This window comes from Scedosporium apiospermum (assembly GCF_000732125.1).
Source record: "Scedosporium apiospermum strain IHEM 14462 chromosome Unknown SEQ_SAPIO_0154, whole genome shotgun sequence".
Classification (NCBI taxonomy): Eukaryota; Fungi; Ascomycota; class Sordariomycetes; order Microascales; family Microascaceae; genus Scedosporium; species Scedosporium apiospermum.
The window spans coordinates 806036-823288 of record NW_015971855.1 but is presented as its reverse complement, the minus strand read 5'-3'; the positions used below and the strand labels follow the sequence as shown (position 1 = coordinate 823288).

At 52.1% G+C, this 17253-nt stretch overlaps 2 protein-coding genes and 1 pseudogene across 2 annotated transcripts; 1 reads left to right on the top strand and 2 right to left on the bottom strand.

The window, feature by feature from the left end:
• Nucleotides 1–1457: 1457 nt before the first annotated feature.
• Nucleotides 1458–2609, bottom strand: SAPIO_CDS10007 (Pre-rRNA-processing protein IPI1; the record flags this gene model as incomplete). The annotated part of the gene is made up of 3 exons (XM_016783669.1): nucleotides 1458–2362; nucleotides 2428–2500; nucleotides 2562–2609. The coding sequence occupies 3 exons, from the start codon at nucleotides 2607–2609 to the stop codon at nucleotides 1458–1460; spliced, it is 1026 nt and encodes a 341-aa protein (XP_016639116.1).
• Nucleotides 2610–9641: 7032 nt separating this feature from the next.
• SAPIO_CDS10006 (uncharacterized protein) lies at nucleotides 9642–12545 on the top strand (the record flags this gene model as incomplete). The annotated part of the gene is made up of 3 exons (XM_016783668.1): nucleotides 9642–11343; nucleotides 11423–11932; nucleotides 12004–12545. 3 exons carry the CDS (start codon nucleotides 9642–9644, stop codon nucleotides 12543–12545), a joined length of 2754 nt encoding a protein of 917 aa, XP_016639115.1.
• Nucleotides 12546–14347: 1802 nt separating this feature from the next.
• On the bottom strand, nucleotides 14348–15199 carry SAPIO_CDS10005 (annotated as a pseudogene; the record flags this gene model as incomplete).
• Between the last annotated feature and the right edge of the window lie 2054 nt (nucleotides 15200–17253).

The following is a 17253-nucleotide window of genomic DNA, read 5'->3' as shown; positions in this document are numbered from 1 at the left end:
GGCAAGAGGGATAGGGCAGAATGGGGAATCCAGCAGGGCCGAAAATAGGAAAAAAAGACGAAAGGAAAAGAAGTGAACTTACTGATAGTGCGCAAATAGTACGCTATTACAAAACGATGTGATTCGAATTAGACTGGAGGGCCTGTCGATCTCGCCGTCAGTCAAATGGCGTCTTGATTCTGCCGTTTGGTAGACCAGGCTCGTGAGAGGGATGAGCTTGGGGGAAAAAAAGGAGATGAAGAGGGAATGGTTGGGAATGTGTGGGAAGAAAAGTCATAGGAAAAGTTTTTAGAAAAGTCTTTAGGGTTGTAGTCTCCTGCTCCTTCCAAAAGATGGACTCGAGCAGAAGGTACGCGATGTGCTTAGGGAAGGGGCAGGCTTGGGAGGATGATCCAGGCTGAACACGTCCCAGGGTAGGGCTTACCTCGTTCTTCGAAGAGCTAGATATCTTCGAAGTGCTAGAATGATGCAGTCGAAGAGGTAACTTCGAGTACAACGGGGGTCTTGACTGTTTGATGGTCAAGAGGAGACAGACGGGGGAGATGGAAGTGCTGGGGTGGAACAGGAAAAGAAAAAGAGGGTAGAGAAGAGGAAGAAGTAGTTGAGGGCAGAGGAGAGAAGTGGGTTTTTATGTGGGAGAAATCAAAGTCAGCGAGCGCTGAAGCTTGAGAGAAGGCACAAAATGATGGAAGGAGCCCTCGACTGCAAGATCAGACCGTAGAAAGGCTTGGACGAAAGAGGGAGGAAAGAACAACTGCTGCTGTATGTCACAATGTACTCTCCCTTTCTTACTTAAGAACCATCGGGGAACAGCAACGTTTGGTATGAGCCACAAGATTGGTTAGAAGCGTTTGTTCGAGTCGACATGGACTGAGGCAGATGCAGATGGCGGTGGTTAGTCGTATCGTAGACATTTAGCAATCTACCAGGGCTGGCCTGCTGGGGAAGGATGGGTATCTTGAGACTCTCAGTAATTCTAGCTAGGGGGTATTTAAATGTAATTGATCTATGAAAAATAGGCAAATTTTCCTTTGTCTTTATGGCTATCTGCCTGTTTGGAAGGTGGTCCTCAATGGCTTTTTCAATGTTCTGCTCTTATTTCTCCGCCTAGATGCATGGTATCAGCCGCGAGCTTGGACAAAGACAAAGGGTAATGAGGTAGTAAGAAAGGTCCGGGAAGAGGGGGATGAGAGGTAAGGAGATGAGGATGAAAGGCAGTATCTCCTCTTCGGATTAGAATGGGGTAAGATAATAACTCACTGCTAGGATCGCTTGGGGCCTTGGGGAAGGAAAGGTTTTGAGTTATGATGGCATATTGGCATGATATTCTGTCTTGGACTCGGGAATCCAGATACTTGCCAAAAGGATTGAGCATTCCAGAACTTTTGGCGGGTTATGGAGTGGAAGTAGAAAGTGGGCGGGTGGTACAAAACCCTAGGTTTATAGCCCGTGTAGAATCACCAAAGATCGAGCAAATCTTCAACATCTGCCGCATCAGCTACATCTGTGTCGCCTGCACCCTCCCGAAGAACTTGCACCAAAGTAGCCGCTGCTCGCCCAGGCGCACCGCCTTCGCGTTTGGCCCGGTCCACTCCAGCCAACACAAGCGCGGCGTATCGCTTCTGGAATGCTCGTTGCCTGGATTCTCTGTCCTGGTACATCTCCCCGTCTCCATCACGGCGCTTTCCATATATGTTGAGGTACGCGAACGGGTCTCTAGATCGTTCAAGTCGATATAATCGGTCCCAGTACTGACCCTGATGGATGAAGACAGTCTCTTCTTCCTTGAGGCCAGCTGCCAAGAACTTGGCCAGTATTGTGAGTTGTTGGGCATGCGATGCGGAATCTTTGGTCCGTACGCCAATTTTTGGAGCCGAAGTCCAGCCTTTGTTCCCCGTCGTGGACCACCCCATCATAGCACAGAAGCTGTTCAACGTCATCACCCAGCCTCCAGGGCAAGAGACGGCCTCGTCTGAGGCAACATCCAGAAGCCAGTCAAGCACCGAGAGGGAATCGAGACTGACTTCGGCAGATAGGTGGGTCATACCAACGCGAATCCACCGCAGCGCTTCTTCGGAATGTATTCTCACTTCCTCGGCTGGTAGGCATCGGAGGAGCTTGAGAAGTTGAGCTCGCACGGGGGTAGAGGTGTTAGGAACTAAAGGTAGAAGCTTAACCAAGACTTCGCGGGTCCCAACAGGGTTGTTGGAGGCCCCAGCCGCTAGTTGGGATGTAAGGAACGATAACGCGTCCCGTCGTTGCCTGTCTGAATTTGAGGTAGCCGCAAGAGAAAGATTGTGCTTGAATTTTTGAACAGCATCTGGGGCAGTCTCGGATAAGGACTGCTGCGCGACAGCAATGGCTGAGAAAAGCGGAGTGAGCACGAGAAGAACAAAGAACCCATGGATGCGGAGCTAGAGTTCGTACCCTTGGATTTGAAACTGGTATCTGTGAAGTTCGAAGGCTTCGGCTTGGCCTTGCCAACCTTCAATTTCGTTTTCTGGGGCGTCTCGTTAGCCATGAGAAGTTGTGAGAAGATGCAAGTGGAGTAATAACAATACCTTGAAATCTTGTTGTTTCTCCTTCTTCCTCTTATTGCTTGAGCCCATTATGCCTGATTTTTCTCAGTATTCCTGTTTGCAAGTCCGGGTTATAAATAAGACGAAACAATCCGATATATCCTCTGCAAAAAAGATTTGAGCAGACTTACACTCTCAAGTTTCTGAAGTGCGTGTGAAAAGCTCACTCTAATTGGGTAATTTTTTACAGCAGCGCCAGTGCTTGAAGACGACAGTTCCGTTCTGGAGCGCTGCTCAACCCGGCGACTCCGTCACGTGAAGCTCCAACCGTAATGCAGCTCTCTCCCAGTACCTAACGATGGCTTGGGCGTATTATTACCACTTCAGGAGGATTGAAGGACCTCAAAGCCTTCCAAAGATCCAGCCCCTCAATCAAAGCCCGCTAGAATACCCAACCGGGACGTCGCGAGATTTGATTTTCTCGCTGCTTCCGCCAAGAAGAAGAATAATAAGAAGGATGACAGATTCAATAGGAGTTTGTGCCTCCATTCACACCAAGAGGAGAGCGAGCGCCGCTGACACCCAAATCAGGTTCAGACCCTTCCGACACACGACGCGCTCGACGAGACGTTGAATCGAATCTCGAAAAAGACGGGCGTCAAGGCGACACTTGTTCTAGACCGAGCGACGGGATCGGTTCTTAGGACGAGTGGCCAAGTATCTAGTCTACGCACCTCGAAATCATCCCAGACCGCGCAAAACCTCGCGTCGCCCTCGAGGGTGGCCTTCCCCTCCGATCAGACCGGCGCGCCGATTACAAAATCAGAACAAGAGATCGAGGCGCAAGAGGTAAATTCTTTTGCGGCGCTTGTGTGGGCTTACGTCAACGCCTCGGGAGCGCTCGTGCAGGAGCTCGACAACGATGTAGGATATCCTCTTCCCAATTTTGTCGTCTTTTCCCTTTACCCCGTCTGACAGGCACGGATACGAGGGGAAAAAGAAGAGGAATGAAGGAGGTGTTCCGTGGGTAGATCATTATTTTAGGGCTGACGTGATCTTCTTCCACAGGATGAACTGAAATTGCTACGGTTGCGGACGAAGAAGCAGGAGCTGGTCGTAGTTCCCGACCCGAAATACCTTCTAATCGTTGTACATGATACTCCTCCCGCGTAGCGAGAGAGAGATTACAGATTCGATGCAAGCAGGCGTCGTCGACGACTGTCTCACACCCAAACAAACAGCCAACAGCTTTCCTAGCTCTAACGGCTAGCTTGCGGGCGCAGGAGTCGGAGGCATAATGCGAAAGGGAAATTCGCCAATCTAGGAGACACCGCCGGCCATCGATTCCGATTGGTAGTGGTAGTACCGAGAGCGAAGGGGCCAAACACAGAGGTGGTAGAGATTCCCCGAGCTGGGCCACGAATTTGGAGTTTATCTCTTGGGTGGGTTCTTGCAGCCATCTCCTCCTGGACCAATCCTCTCGCATCAACCTCGTCTTGCTTACTGCATATTATGGATGAAGGAACACTAGTGCGGCAGGAGAAAAGGAAGGATGACGGCACGGCGACTTGGGGTAGAACACCAACGGTGAAACGAAAGGGAGGAAGAAGATTATACAGTGATACCCATTCAATCTTGAAAACAGCCACTTTTTTTTTTCCTGTTTTATTTTCCAGAACAAGCGGCGATGTGGAAGCCCCGGTTGTACTAGTGCGTAGGAACACCTGGAACAGATGGGGCAGGGAGGGGCCGCGGCGGCCCTGCATATTGATCGTTAAGATTAATGAAGGGTGCCTTAATATCGGATTCGTCAGTTCCGCCAGCCACCCTTCTCTTGTTTGTATCTTGTGTCTTGACGCATAGTGGTTTCCTTCGCGGAGTGATCCCGTTGGTGCAGTCTTTACTTCGTAGATATTAATCCTCCGTGTTAGAATTGTCCGAGCACAAGTACAGGCGTGTTGGGGAGAGGGGGATAAACTCCCGCCGATCCGTTCTCCATTCGGGACGAAGACCTCGTGGTTCCGTGGCTCAGTCGAGGAAAAGGGAGAGAAGCAGAATGGAAGCCCATGCCTTGTTTGGAGTAGAGTATTCCTGTAATCGACCGGGAGCGGCTCATCAAAGTTCAATTTCAATACCTTTGTAATGACACAGCATATTGAAGTCGAGCCTGAGGGGTCCTTAGCACCTGTCGCCAACTTAGAGGAGAATAGGGTAATGAGATTGCCATGGTCTCTGCTCCTTCCTGCAACTGGCATTCAGGCGGCGATGGACGATGCAGTAGATACAAAGCAGGTGCTGGGTTATGTGCAACCAACCCAGCCCGAACGCGGCTCGTTGATTTGCTCGTTTCCACATCCGTACGAAGTAAGTGATGCTCTACGAATCTTCCATGAAGGAGCGGTCAACTGGTTGACACTCGACCAGGAGTTGTTGTACGTTTTGTGGTCTTTCTTCCCCCGGAATTGGCGAGGCTATTGCTCGATATCGAACCCCCAAATTGCCAAAGGTATGGAGATAATCATTCGAGAAGCAGGGGAAAACGTCTAGAAAAAGAAGAAACCAATTGCGTCAGAGTCGGAAGTGGTCGCTGGTCTGTCAAACAAGGGTTATTGGGTGCCATCCGTGACCCCTGTTTCTCGGCTTTTTTTTTTCTCGCCACGCTAGCACTTCAAATCCCTTCCCCCAAGCAATCAGGTTTTGGTAGTAATAATAATAGTGCCACAACTGACAGAATGGCTCTTCCACCCATCCAATTGAGATACGCGAGGTCAAGTGGACGGTCATGGAAACCCCTTGGATATGAGCAGGGGGTGGATGGGTTGTTACTTTGCAGTGCCTCGTGCCGTTCTCTTCTCCCACTCGAAACAAGTTGCCAACATCCCTCATCCTTACAAGGCTCACTTGGCGGTGGGTGTAGCCAGATTACGAGGTCGTATCTATGAAGGACGGAGTAAATGTTTGTCAGGTCTTCGTTTCCTGTATCCTGTAATAATGCTGTAACTACGACAGGCCAAGCTGGGGTTCTGATATCCAAACGAAATTTGTGTTGTAGCCAGGTATGAAAGCCAGACCTCTTCTCTCTCCCATGACACCCGCGGGTGGTAAGAGAGCGAAAGAGATGGCCTAGAAGTCAGTTGAGACCGAAGGAAGAACATGGATCCTCCCTGCTCCGCTTCGGTTGTGATCGTGCGGATAGACGAAACAGATGTGCGGAGAAACTCACAACTTGGGAAAACCCCCGAGGCCGGGCGGCCGATCAAAGATTCGCTGCAGGGAACAATCAGTGAAATGATAGCCGAAGGATGGTGAACCCCGTGGTTCTGAGACCGACTATCTCGACAGCAGGACAGATTGGGGGATAGGAAAATAACTCCGGACTTCGTTGACTTCATTGTCCAAACCAGCTCGGTTGGCATTACTGATACCGAAGGAGAGGAGTCGGTTCTACGCATATCAATATTGATAGATCCTCATTATTACCCGTTCCTGTGCTTATAATCCGCATGCACATCAACTTTTATATTATGGCTGTATTGGCCTTGCGTGCGCGCTTGGCCTGGCTGTTAAGTTGGACGGGAAATGTCCTCCGTCGTCCTAGCGCCAATAGAGTCTAAGGTTGGTCGAGGAATCATTGGCATTACGACACAACTTGATGGGTGCCAATGTCGTCTCCGCTTATGAGAATTGTGTCGTCTTGGTGTGTGTTGATTCGCGTGTGTCAACCAACTTGGCCCTGATGCCCCGTTCGTGGTCGTAATAATTTCAATCAATACATTTGTCCAAACAATATTAGAGATCGGCGGACGAAGTACTTCGTAAGACTACTTAGCAATCCCCGGCTTCTATCATCTTCTTCAGCTTCAGCTTACGAAGGTCTTTTCTCCCTCTCATTTTCATAATCCCTCAGGGTCTGACGCCTTCATCTGCCATCATCTATCATCGTCGGCTGGGGCACTGAATCGATCTCGGTTAACCAACTCGACGGGAACCTGATGGTCGTCCTTATAACCCCAACGTGTTTCTTTACCTCGTATACATCAATATCCTGCCTTTCTTCGCCCCCATCAATGCGTTTCGCCTGCTTCAGATCTCAAACCCCAACTTCGGATTCTTTCTCCGCGCATTAAAAGGCCCACACTCCCCCTCACGTCACTCCTAGCCCATCACCCGTCAAGAGTTCCTTTTTTTCTCTCGTCTCTCCTTATCTCCGACCATTATCTGGGGTTCTGTTCCCTGTCAGGTGTCACGGTTCATTCATTCTCCCATCTTTTTGGCAGTCCTCGACATCGGAGGCTTCGTCATCGACGGTGGATTCCAGCTTTTTCGTTATATATTGAAATAGAGAGGTCGAAGTCCGCTCTCGTCCAGTCGCATCAACAACGTCCACTAAAAAGCATCGGCGGGTCTGCAGGTCGCCGATCCACTTAAGAGACTTCAATATCGGATCATACATTACCACATCTCCATCCTCTGGCGAGAAAAACAAAAAGAAAAGAGGAAAAAGAAATCGGCGTATGAGTAAAAGGGAGTGGAGCCGGTAGGACGGGGTAAGCAGAGAGCAAGAGAGTGAAATAAGAAAGAAAGGGAGTAAGCGTGTGTCAAGAGAAAGTCTCAAGAACGTGTTTTCCCCTCATCAATCCTTTCAACTTGTTCCCTCTATCTAGTCTTGAACTCGCGGTCCCCAGATTTTCACTTCTCAAAAACGTTTGGTTCCAACACCCGTTTCCTCGGTTCACTCCCGGCCGACTTTGTTGCTAGCGTTCGGGGTTGCAGCGCACCAGTGCAACTACTGCTACGGATGTTCGTGCGAAGTAAGTAGAACGAGTATAGTGCCGAATACACTCTCCTGGACTCTTGGATACGGATTGTAGTGTTGTGTACCGACACACGACAGCTGCTGGAATCAACGAAAGAAGCAAGGGACCTTCTACCAAGTACCAGGTCATACGTGGAATCGTACCGAGTCGCAGAAGCAACTGCTGGCTGTTCCGCCACCTCATTCCGCCACCGCCATTGGAGTGCGACCATCACGGAGCCGGGGAAGCACAACGCCAGTCTGTGTCTGGTCTGTCCGTGTCTCAGCCAGACCTATTAGCATCCGCCGAGCCCTCGGAGTCTGCGCCTCGTACTCGCTAGAGTACTCGTGCCAGGACGAGTTGCAGTTTGCAGATGCCACCCTTCAACTTATTGAAACGGACACCGTTCGGACGCCAGTCGAACACATCGACCGATGAGCTTAGCGCCAGCGGCAAAACGACGACTATAACGGCTAGTAAAACGACACCACCGAGTCACGGGTCGTTGCCTTCTAAGACTGAATCATCATCATCATCAGGCGGGGTGGCCACTGAGCCTGGCCAGGTTCGGGCCGGTGTGAGGAGCCCAACCCCTGTACAGACTCACTCTCAGGCACTGGTTCAGGGTCCTGTTCAGAACCAACAGCACCAACAAGCCCCACAACCGCAACGGTATTTTCCTCTTTCACCGCGGTCCCAATCACAATCGCAGCCAGAGTCGCAGTCACAATCACCACCACCGCGGCAACCACCGCAAACTCAACCACCCCAGCAGTCCCGCCATGCACGCAAGGGTTCAACGAGAGACTTCCTCCAGAATTTATTGACCAGAACAGCGTCCCTGAAGCCGAAATCGCCGGCATCGTCGTCATTATCACGGTCGACAACAACAGCAACCCGCAAAACGTCGGTGACTACGAAGACCACAACTCCTCCTCAACCCCACGCACAGCACGCGACATCAGCGACTCATAAACCCACTAATTCCACTAATCCCATCAATTTTCACTATAAAACCCCCAAGGCAGGTGCTACGGGTGCTACTCCATCAGCTGAATCCTCGCCGTCACCGCCTTTCGGAAAGCCAAGGCAATCCGCCCGAAGAACAGGAGCTGTAAGTCTCTGCCGATCTCTTTTCGTCATCAGACCATCGAGGCGTTACCGATACCCGCCATTAGAGTTTTTGCTTAACGGACCCGGCCGTCGCAATGCTTCAAACGCTGTTCCTTAGCCCCCCGGTCCAGTTGCCATGCACGTCCGTCCACACCACCTCCTGGCTTCCATTGCTCGATCAATTGATTGAATCCTCAAGTGTGGATGCTCTCGCCTCCCCGCTACCCTTCACGCGGACTCCCTTTCCTTGCCAGATCCTGGCTAGACCAAGGGCCGATATTGGATCCGTTCCTCGTTAAACTTGATCATGCCCCCCTACTCCTTCGTGTTCCCCTTACTCGCTCTATCCTATCCGTCCCGTGCTTTTCTCTTGCCCCATCTTAATACAAGCGTCGGCCCCTCCCACCGTTATCGTTATCATTATCGTCATCGCCAAATTGCCCCTCCTGGTCCCCCCCGTCGCCCGTCGCCCGTTTTGACGCTGCAGTTTGATTGTGCCTGCTCTCCTACTTTGTGCCCGTGCTGCTTGCCTGGCGCATAACCGTGTTGGAATTGTACTCAGTAGTAGAGTTGTGCCCCTCCCCCCCCTCCATCTCGTCCCATTTGATCACTCTTGGCAGCCCGTCACAAAATGCCCAGTCCCGATTCTACTTCGTGATGCCACCAAACCTATATTAGGTCCGGGATGCGTCCTCAACATTCTGCAGCTTCAAGGTGCCACGACCCGACATCATTAGTGCTCCTGGCCTGCTCCTGCCTCGCTCTATCCCCTTATAGTTCCCACCTTCACACAACTTGCTGTACCCCGACCTCCATTTCTCCTTCCGTCTCTAGTCCTCCTCACCAGTTGCTGCCCTTTTAGCCAATCCCCTTGTACCACACCGAGCTCCTTTACCACTCTCACGCGAGACATCGCAACGCATCTGCAACTGCAACTCCCCACCCACCCATCACACGAGCACACACGCGCACACCCAGGCGCATACATATACATCATATCTGATTCCACGATCCCCCAAACCAACCAACCAACTATCCGGCTAACAAGTTCTTGCTTTGCCCGCTTTTGCCGAAGCCACAGGTCTCACCCGAGACACCTCCTTTCCCCAAGTCTCCCATCAATGCCAACAAACCTCTCCCATCACCACCTCCCCCGGGTAGTGAAAAGGCGAATGCGCCTCTTCCTAAGCCTGTCCTGAAATTGGACCGAATCATGGCGACTCTCAGCGAATCCGATATCGAGCGGCTCTTCTCGGGCGCTCCTCAGTACTTTGCCCGAGCCGAAGGCCACAACACCGGTGCACCCCATCCTTCCGTCGCCTTTCCTTGGGACGAGGAGCTCTCAATTCGCGATCTTACCGACCACACTCAGATCGAAAACCATGCTTGGAGATGCGTTACTGCCTGGCCACACATTACTCGGGGTGCTCGCCGCAACTCCGGTGCTGATAGGGCGAGGGCCCACTTCTACCCCAGATGTCGCGAACGGCCTAATATGCTGAGCATGCTGGGACTGGAGAAGGGCACCATTGGCTACCAGGCAGCTTTGGAAATGTCCGTTTCTGATGCTCTGCAGGAGGAACAGTTTGGCTTCGACAGCCTTGGCTGCAAGTCCCACATTATTCTCGAGCACCGCCAACACCTTATATCCTCCAAGGACGGATTACGCTTTTTGCGAGAGGAATTCGTGCTAGATCAACTTATGAAGAACGGAAAAAGGTACAACGAGGGCGTCTTGAACCGCGATATGTCGAGCGAGCTGTACAACGACTTGTTCCTGCATATCCTGCATCCACCAAACCGCATCATCGACCACAGCGATCCCTATAGCCTCATCGTCCAGATTCAAGCCCTGATTAAGGTTCTCGCGGCGCCGAATACCTGGTTCGATTTTTCGCGACTCGAATGGCGCATTAGGCTTGGTCAGGTCCTCTGGGGCACTGTCGACGGCGGTGACGAAATCATTGATGGAGCTTCCATTGCCGATGCCGACAGCATCAGCGAGTGTATCCAAGAGAGATTCTGGTTACTGCTTCAGATTCTTCTGGCGTGTGAGCTTCTGATACGGTTAGATGCCATTACGGCTGGAGAAGAACTGGGCGTGGAGAGCATCCATCCCGACGATATACGCCGTTTCGAAAGAGATGCCAACTCAACAGTAAAGTGGTCCCTTATTCTGGCCCGTGTGTGGCTCGAGAACATCGAGGTCGTCAAGAAGGAGTCCGATCTAGCTGTCCCGAAGGACCATCACGCACCAATCGGATGGCTTGCCGCGCTGACCGAGCGTATGACGCTCCGCAGCCATCGACGGACGAAGAGCCGCGACGATGGCAAGCTCACCTCCTACACCGTGAAGGGCATGCATGGTGAGAGGCAGATTGATGGCTTGACCCACTTCGCACGCAAATTGCGCTGGCCTGATATCGATGCGTACGAAGCACGAATCAAGGACAATGCGCGAACCGTCAACAATTCCGCGTCCGTCGCCGCATCCCCGAGGACATCTGTGAGCGACCTGCCGCGGCCTTCGACATCCTCTTCATCACTGCCGAAGACTAAGGGCAAAGGTGTGAAGTTACGGCGCCGAAAGGTCCAGGCCACGCTGAATCGCGAGGGTTGGCTCTCCAAGTCGTACATATCCGGCTTGGTGCTCCCGGGCGAATGCCTCAACCACTTCCTCATGGCCACATTGCTCGAAAACGATAAGGGCGCGATGCGGACACTTGGGCCAGTTGCAAATCTTGCCGGTGGTTTCGTTTACAATGGAAAGAGTTTCTGGAGCACTGCTTGCATCGTTGGAAGGGTGCTGGCTGCTGGCAGGGGTTCTGCAGAGTGCATGGGCTGGATCTCCAGTGATATCATTCCACGAGGCTTCTCGGATGGCTGGGTGAACATTTCGGTGGATGAGGTTGAAGGTACGTTCAGCCCTGAACAATCAAGGCCCTTCCTCCAGGCCAATTGGGGTGAAGATACTAATGCATGCACTACATATAGGAGAATCTGAGAAGACTGGTCGAAGGGCACGTCTATGGGATAAGCTTAGTGTTGAGAAAGACTCTGATGTGCTGGGCAATGCTGATCCAGCCTTTGTCTTCCCAGCTGACTTCGTTATTCCTGTGGAAGACAACTACATTGACCCGCCCCCTTCGGTGAGCGTGGAGCTTGAGTCGTTAGACCTGTTCGCTCCTACGGATTCAGTCGATTCTTCGCCCTCGCAGACAGAGGAAAGTGGGAGCGAGTTCCCGTTTGAAGTCATAAAGACCCCAGTTATCCATACCTACCCGTCTGCTATCACGTTTGCGGCTAGGAATGAGGGAGACGAAGCCTCAACTGAACATACTTTTGCCCTGTCAAAGGAGGTGTACTTTGTTACTGCTCATCCCTGTGCGCCGTCGCCTTACGTTAAGTACGTTAAGTCGCCCTCAAGCCCAACGATCCAACACATCGATGTCTCCGGAACTGGCATGTCGAATGGCAGGATTTCGACTACCGCAAGCGTTACAGGTACGTGTAAATTCGCGCCGGGGTCTTTTTTCCTCTTCTTCTCTTTTCTTTCTAACATTGAGTTCGCCCAGGGCACCCGCTACACAAATTCTTCACATATACCGTCATTCACCTCTCGGATCTTCTCAAGCGACGAACGGAAACCTTAGAAGATCTCCTCCTCAACACCCCCGCTGCCCGGAAGCCCAGTCTCACACCGGCACAGAACAAACCTCCTGCTGTCCTTATTATTGATTGCGTCACAAACTTCCCCAAGAGACCCTCCACCGATCCTACTCCAACTTCTCCCCGACCAGCTGCTGCCCGCACCAACGGCGAATCAACAGGTCCCAGCATTAACGCCGCTGTAACACCACCCCCTCCAGGATCCTCACACTCATCGGCGGGAAGCGTCAGCACAGACTTCACTGGTAGCTGGGATGCCACGACTAAGAAAATGTACATGGAGACGAGGAGGAGGCAGTTTGGCTCGGATACGGAGATCCTCGCGAGGGCCATCTGCGCCGAGAAGGGCTGGAACGCGCTGGTGAGCAGGCGACGAAGAGGCTGTCTGGCGTGTGCGATTAGGGAGGCGGGTGCTCTAGATTGGAAGGTTGTGATTAGGGTCGATTAATGTCGAGAGGGGGGAGAAAAAGGGGGAGTGGACCCGAAACTGAAGTTTTATGGAACGCATTTCACGGGAGTTACTGGGACCATCGAGGTGGAAGTATGTTTATTGTACGTTATCAGCTGCGAAAAAAGTGTCTTGTTTTCTGACGGACAAGATTGAGATAATGAGTTATGAGGTTATGTGATGAGAAATAATACATGGAGCATTCAATCCAAGTCTTTTTTTTTTTTTTCTTTTTCTTCTCACTTTGATGATCTATAGCAGAGTGAGTGAAGACCTCAAAACTCAAAACATTGCTTCGCAGGTATCACCTTCCCAGAGATGAGTTGGGAGATTTGTCATGTGGGACCCGGTGAGGTTTACGAAGTATATTGTATTGAGATAGAATAGAATTTCCTCTTGATGCATGTGGGTTTGATAGACTAGGCTTGTGGTTCATTGAACCCATCTTGGAACTACTTATTCCTTCCCCATCAAGTGTGTTGCTACTGTCTCTTTAGTCCTCTACCTATCTTCAGCCAGCCAAGATGCCAGGCGCTGGAATTCGAGAACTCCCTCGAGATGTCTTCATCTACAATCTCCAAGATCGATCCACTCTCCTTAGAGGCCTAACACTGACTCGCTCGCATGAGAGGGGTCGGGGAACCGATTTTCGAGCATGGCTTTCCTCCCGGTTCCAATATCATGGGAGACATCATGAGCGGCCCAAGGGCTGCTGAGAGGATGGAGTTTGAGTTGTTCAGCCGGCTTAGTGCTCACACAGAGTTGGGTTGAACAAGGAGGCCTATCCATTTCTTTTCTCACCAGCCGAATGAAGAGGAAAACGTCTTCTAGGGAATCACCGCAATACACCCGCCGTTGAGGCTAATGGTGTTCAAAAAGCTGGTCTATTGTCTCCCATAGTCCTTGTTGTCCCTCGAGGCGATCATTGTTACGACTCGTGACTGCCACTGAGCTCCGCACTGGGTTTCTAAGAGGGCCGAAGGGGTTCTACGCGAGGAAAGAACGACTGATGAGAAGAAACCACCGCCAGTTCTCACGGTCGCTGGAACTCCACCCGCCCGGTGCCTGCTGGTGGATGGGCTACCCCGGGGCGCCTCATAGGGTCCTAGATGCAGAACCGTTTCCATCATGACTTCTGATATGCTATATTTGTGGCCCCGGAATGTTGATTGCGATTTAGAACTGACGGTCTACGCTCACCCCTTGGTAGTACTGTCATCACTCGGAGTATTCTGTCAGGACAGGGAAACCCGTTACCCCCGAAAAAGAAACGCCGGAGCTGAAGGGTATACTATTCCGAAGGCCTCTAAGGGTGCCCCGGCCTACCTTTCGATAGATTTCGTTTTGGGGGTCTTTGGACGATGTGCTTTGAAGAATGTGAACGCTCTCGTTTGGCGGCATGGCTAGGTAGTGGCCAGAGAATGTGAGGAGGCTGGAGGGAATTTGCTCTTGATTCTCTCGGTCGAGTCTTGCACTGGGTGCATACGATGTTGCACAAGCGGGCAAAAGTCACGATACGAAAAACGAACTCACAGGTTATTGGCTCTATTTGTGTAATGAGTAACAGTCTGGATTTGCTCTGAATATAAAAATATCAACACGTCGTGGACAATTATAAAGTGTGTTTCTCTTCCACCCTGCCTCTTTCCTCCAAGTGGTCAAGTTTAAGTGTATGCTAACGTTGCGAACGCCACCAAAGTTCATAACCCCATTGCCTTGAATTCTTGTCATCACACATGCAGCCGATTACTTACTCGATACTGGCTAACACCGGCCCACCTCGGACACCACACCACTCTCCTCTACAGATCCCACTCCCTAAGCTCCTCAATCGACCACTCCTTCCATCCCCTCTCCTCGCCAGGCAGCTTAATCGACTCCCACTCCTCCCTCGTCACACCCTTCCACTCCTCGACAGGAATCCAGCCAATGTACGCCCGATCGCCAAATCCACCAACCCAATACACCTGCTCAACAACGAGCCTAGCCCAAGACGACTCGTGAATGACGTTTCCAGGCAGCCAATACTTCGCATCCGGGTGCGTTCTCACGAAGCACATGGCCAGACTAGCGTGAGACGTCTCATCGGGATGGATCGGCTCGAAGTGGCCCAGTAAGCTCACGCGAGGCAAGTTCGCCGCGCTGTAAGGGACGGTATCGGGAGCGTTGCCGGCATCATCGGCAGCAGCAGTGCCTAGGAGGACCGAAACGGCGCCCGAGACGCGTTCCCAGAAGGTGACGGGGATGCGTCGCGCGGGCGGGTACGGCGGGATCCAGCGCAGGGAGAGCGAGACGTTGGAGCCGGCCGCCGCGTTGCGGAAGGTGGTGGCGATCTTGATGTTGAGAACAGTGGGGTTGCCCTCTTCTTCACAGTCGGCGATGTAGTCCATCATGTCGATGGGGAGGCCCTCGAGGCCCTCGGGACGACGCCCGAATGCGGTGGCGGGTTCTGCATCGGAGGAGGAAGGAGAGGGGAAGACGGTCGCGAAGTCGGCGAGCTTGGAGAGCGCGAGCATGCGGCGACCCATTACGGCGGATTCGTGGGCCGTTGGGATGCGGTGGCCGGGAGCGGGGGCGTCATTGGAGTTGGCGAGTGGGGTGGGAGAGGCGAGGAGGAGAGGAAGAGAGACGGCGAGGGCGAGGAGGGACTTCATCTTGGTGGTTTAGCGGTGTTGGGCGTTTGTTGTGCTTTTGTTAACGGCGGCTAAGACCGGCTCGAAGCTAGGAACCCTTTCCCTTGGAGGGAAGTTGTGATTTCGAGAGAGCTCAGAACAGAGTTGGGTCTGCTGTGATGAAGGGAATGAGAAGAGGGAAAGGTCGGAGTTTGCAACCACAGGATTGTGAAAAGAGCGGTGTTCAGGGAGGACAAGGCTTCGGTCAGAGGATTGTTGGGTCCTGCGGTCAATCGTAGACCCCAGTCATGAGACGAACCGGATTCGGAATCACTGCGCGGGGTTGGTTCGGAGCTCGGGGAGGTTAGAGTCTTGGAGTGCGGGGGTGGGCGCCTAGAGCGTGCACAGGTGGGCTCATGTGAGCTCTTTCAGCGCTTCAATTTACTGCGGAAGGGCTCTGTAAGTGTATGATCTTGCGTCACTTCAAACAGCGGAAGTAGGCGGTGTCTCGGATCAGTGATCAATGCTCCTGTGGATTGCAAACATCGTGCTCAATCAGGCGCCAAACGCTGTCTATTTCTACGGAAAATCCTTTATATTCCTGCTTCGTACACTCAATTCCTCCTCCTTTGAACAATTCATCTGTTTAATCCTTGGTCTTGGCAAGCAAACAGGCTGTCTCCATCATACCACCTGACAATGCCACTCTTCTCAAACCGATCGAGCTTAGCCTTGATGCACCTTGATTGATAAGATCAAGATGGCCCAAACTGACCAATCCCATCTCTCGACGCCATCAGCATTTTGCTCAGAACCTCGTCTCCCCCGCTCGAGACGCCAATTCTTGTCAACCACAGCCTAAGAACGCCGATGGCCGGTCCTGTTTATTGGGTCCCCAGAGCTTGGCGGAAAACCGAGCTTTGGGACCTCCGCGGAGAATTTAAAACTTTTTCTGTTTTTCCTTCCAACTAGGGTAATCTCGCCGTCGGGTGCCGGACTATGACTGGCGATGCGGTGAGAGATGTCTGCACCCATATCCGAGGACTCTCGGTTCTAGCCCTTTCCTCGCGACTTTCAATCCGACTGTACGACTTCGGCGGGGGTACTCGTTCGTTCTTGTAGGCTTTCCGGGCCGAGCTTGATGAAGATCGATTCAGTGGACCGTCAGTGGATTCTTGATTTCGGAATTTCAAGTAAGTCCTTCGGAAGAGGCGGGGGGTTCTAATCCTCCTCTAGATCCGGGCCTCTTGACGGATAATCGATAGGAACAGATGAAGGGACGGAAAACAGAAGTCGAGCTTAGGATGGGTTCCTGTGCCACTTTGTTGGATCTACTGGCCGTCCAAGAGGAGATATGGCCAGAAGGCTAGTGGGACACCAACCAAACGTGGACGCGCTCAAGACCTTAGCCGTTTCCAGATACAAGGTTCCCGTCTGCTTCTGGATATCGACTACCGGTTCTGTGTGCGAGTGGAGTTCGGGGCCTTGTCATTCTCGGTAGGAACATCTTCTCGATCTTGGACCTTATCACATCTCATATGTGGGTGTGGTCTCGCTTGTCTTCTCTAAAACCCACTTGGGAGATGAGAGCGGTCCAGCATATATTCTGGGGAAGGCCATCGAGTATCCATAGGATATATCTGTCCTCTAGCTTCCATATCATCGATGAAGGGGTTTTCGTATCGTTATCAAAACCATCCCTTTCAAGTTGCCAAGGCGACTTCAGTATGGATGGGTGGGCCGCATCGAAAGGGGCTCGAAAGAGTTCGTGCCGTCATTGATCCTTCGTCGATAGAACATTCGGTCGAGGTGTGGTCTGAAAAGTGACGTCGGGCGCAGACACGAGACGGCCTGTGGACTACACTCGGCGCCAATCGAGTTGCGAGTTAGTGGGCTCGAGAAACCCTATACCTGGGTCGACAGATGAGATGCTATCTGGACCGGTCAAGGCGAGGTGAGTTGGAAACTCCCGAGGGTGTTTTTCGATTTGAATTGGGCCGCTGCTCACCGGTCAGCAACCGATAAGTGCGAGGAGGGGTGCAGAAGCGACGAGGTGAAAGGGAACCCGCGCAGCGGATCAGGAAAACCTGAACATA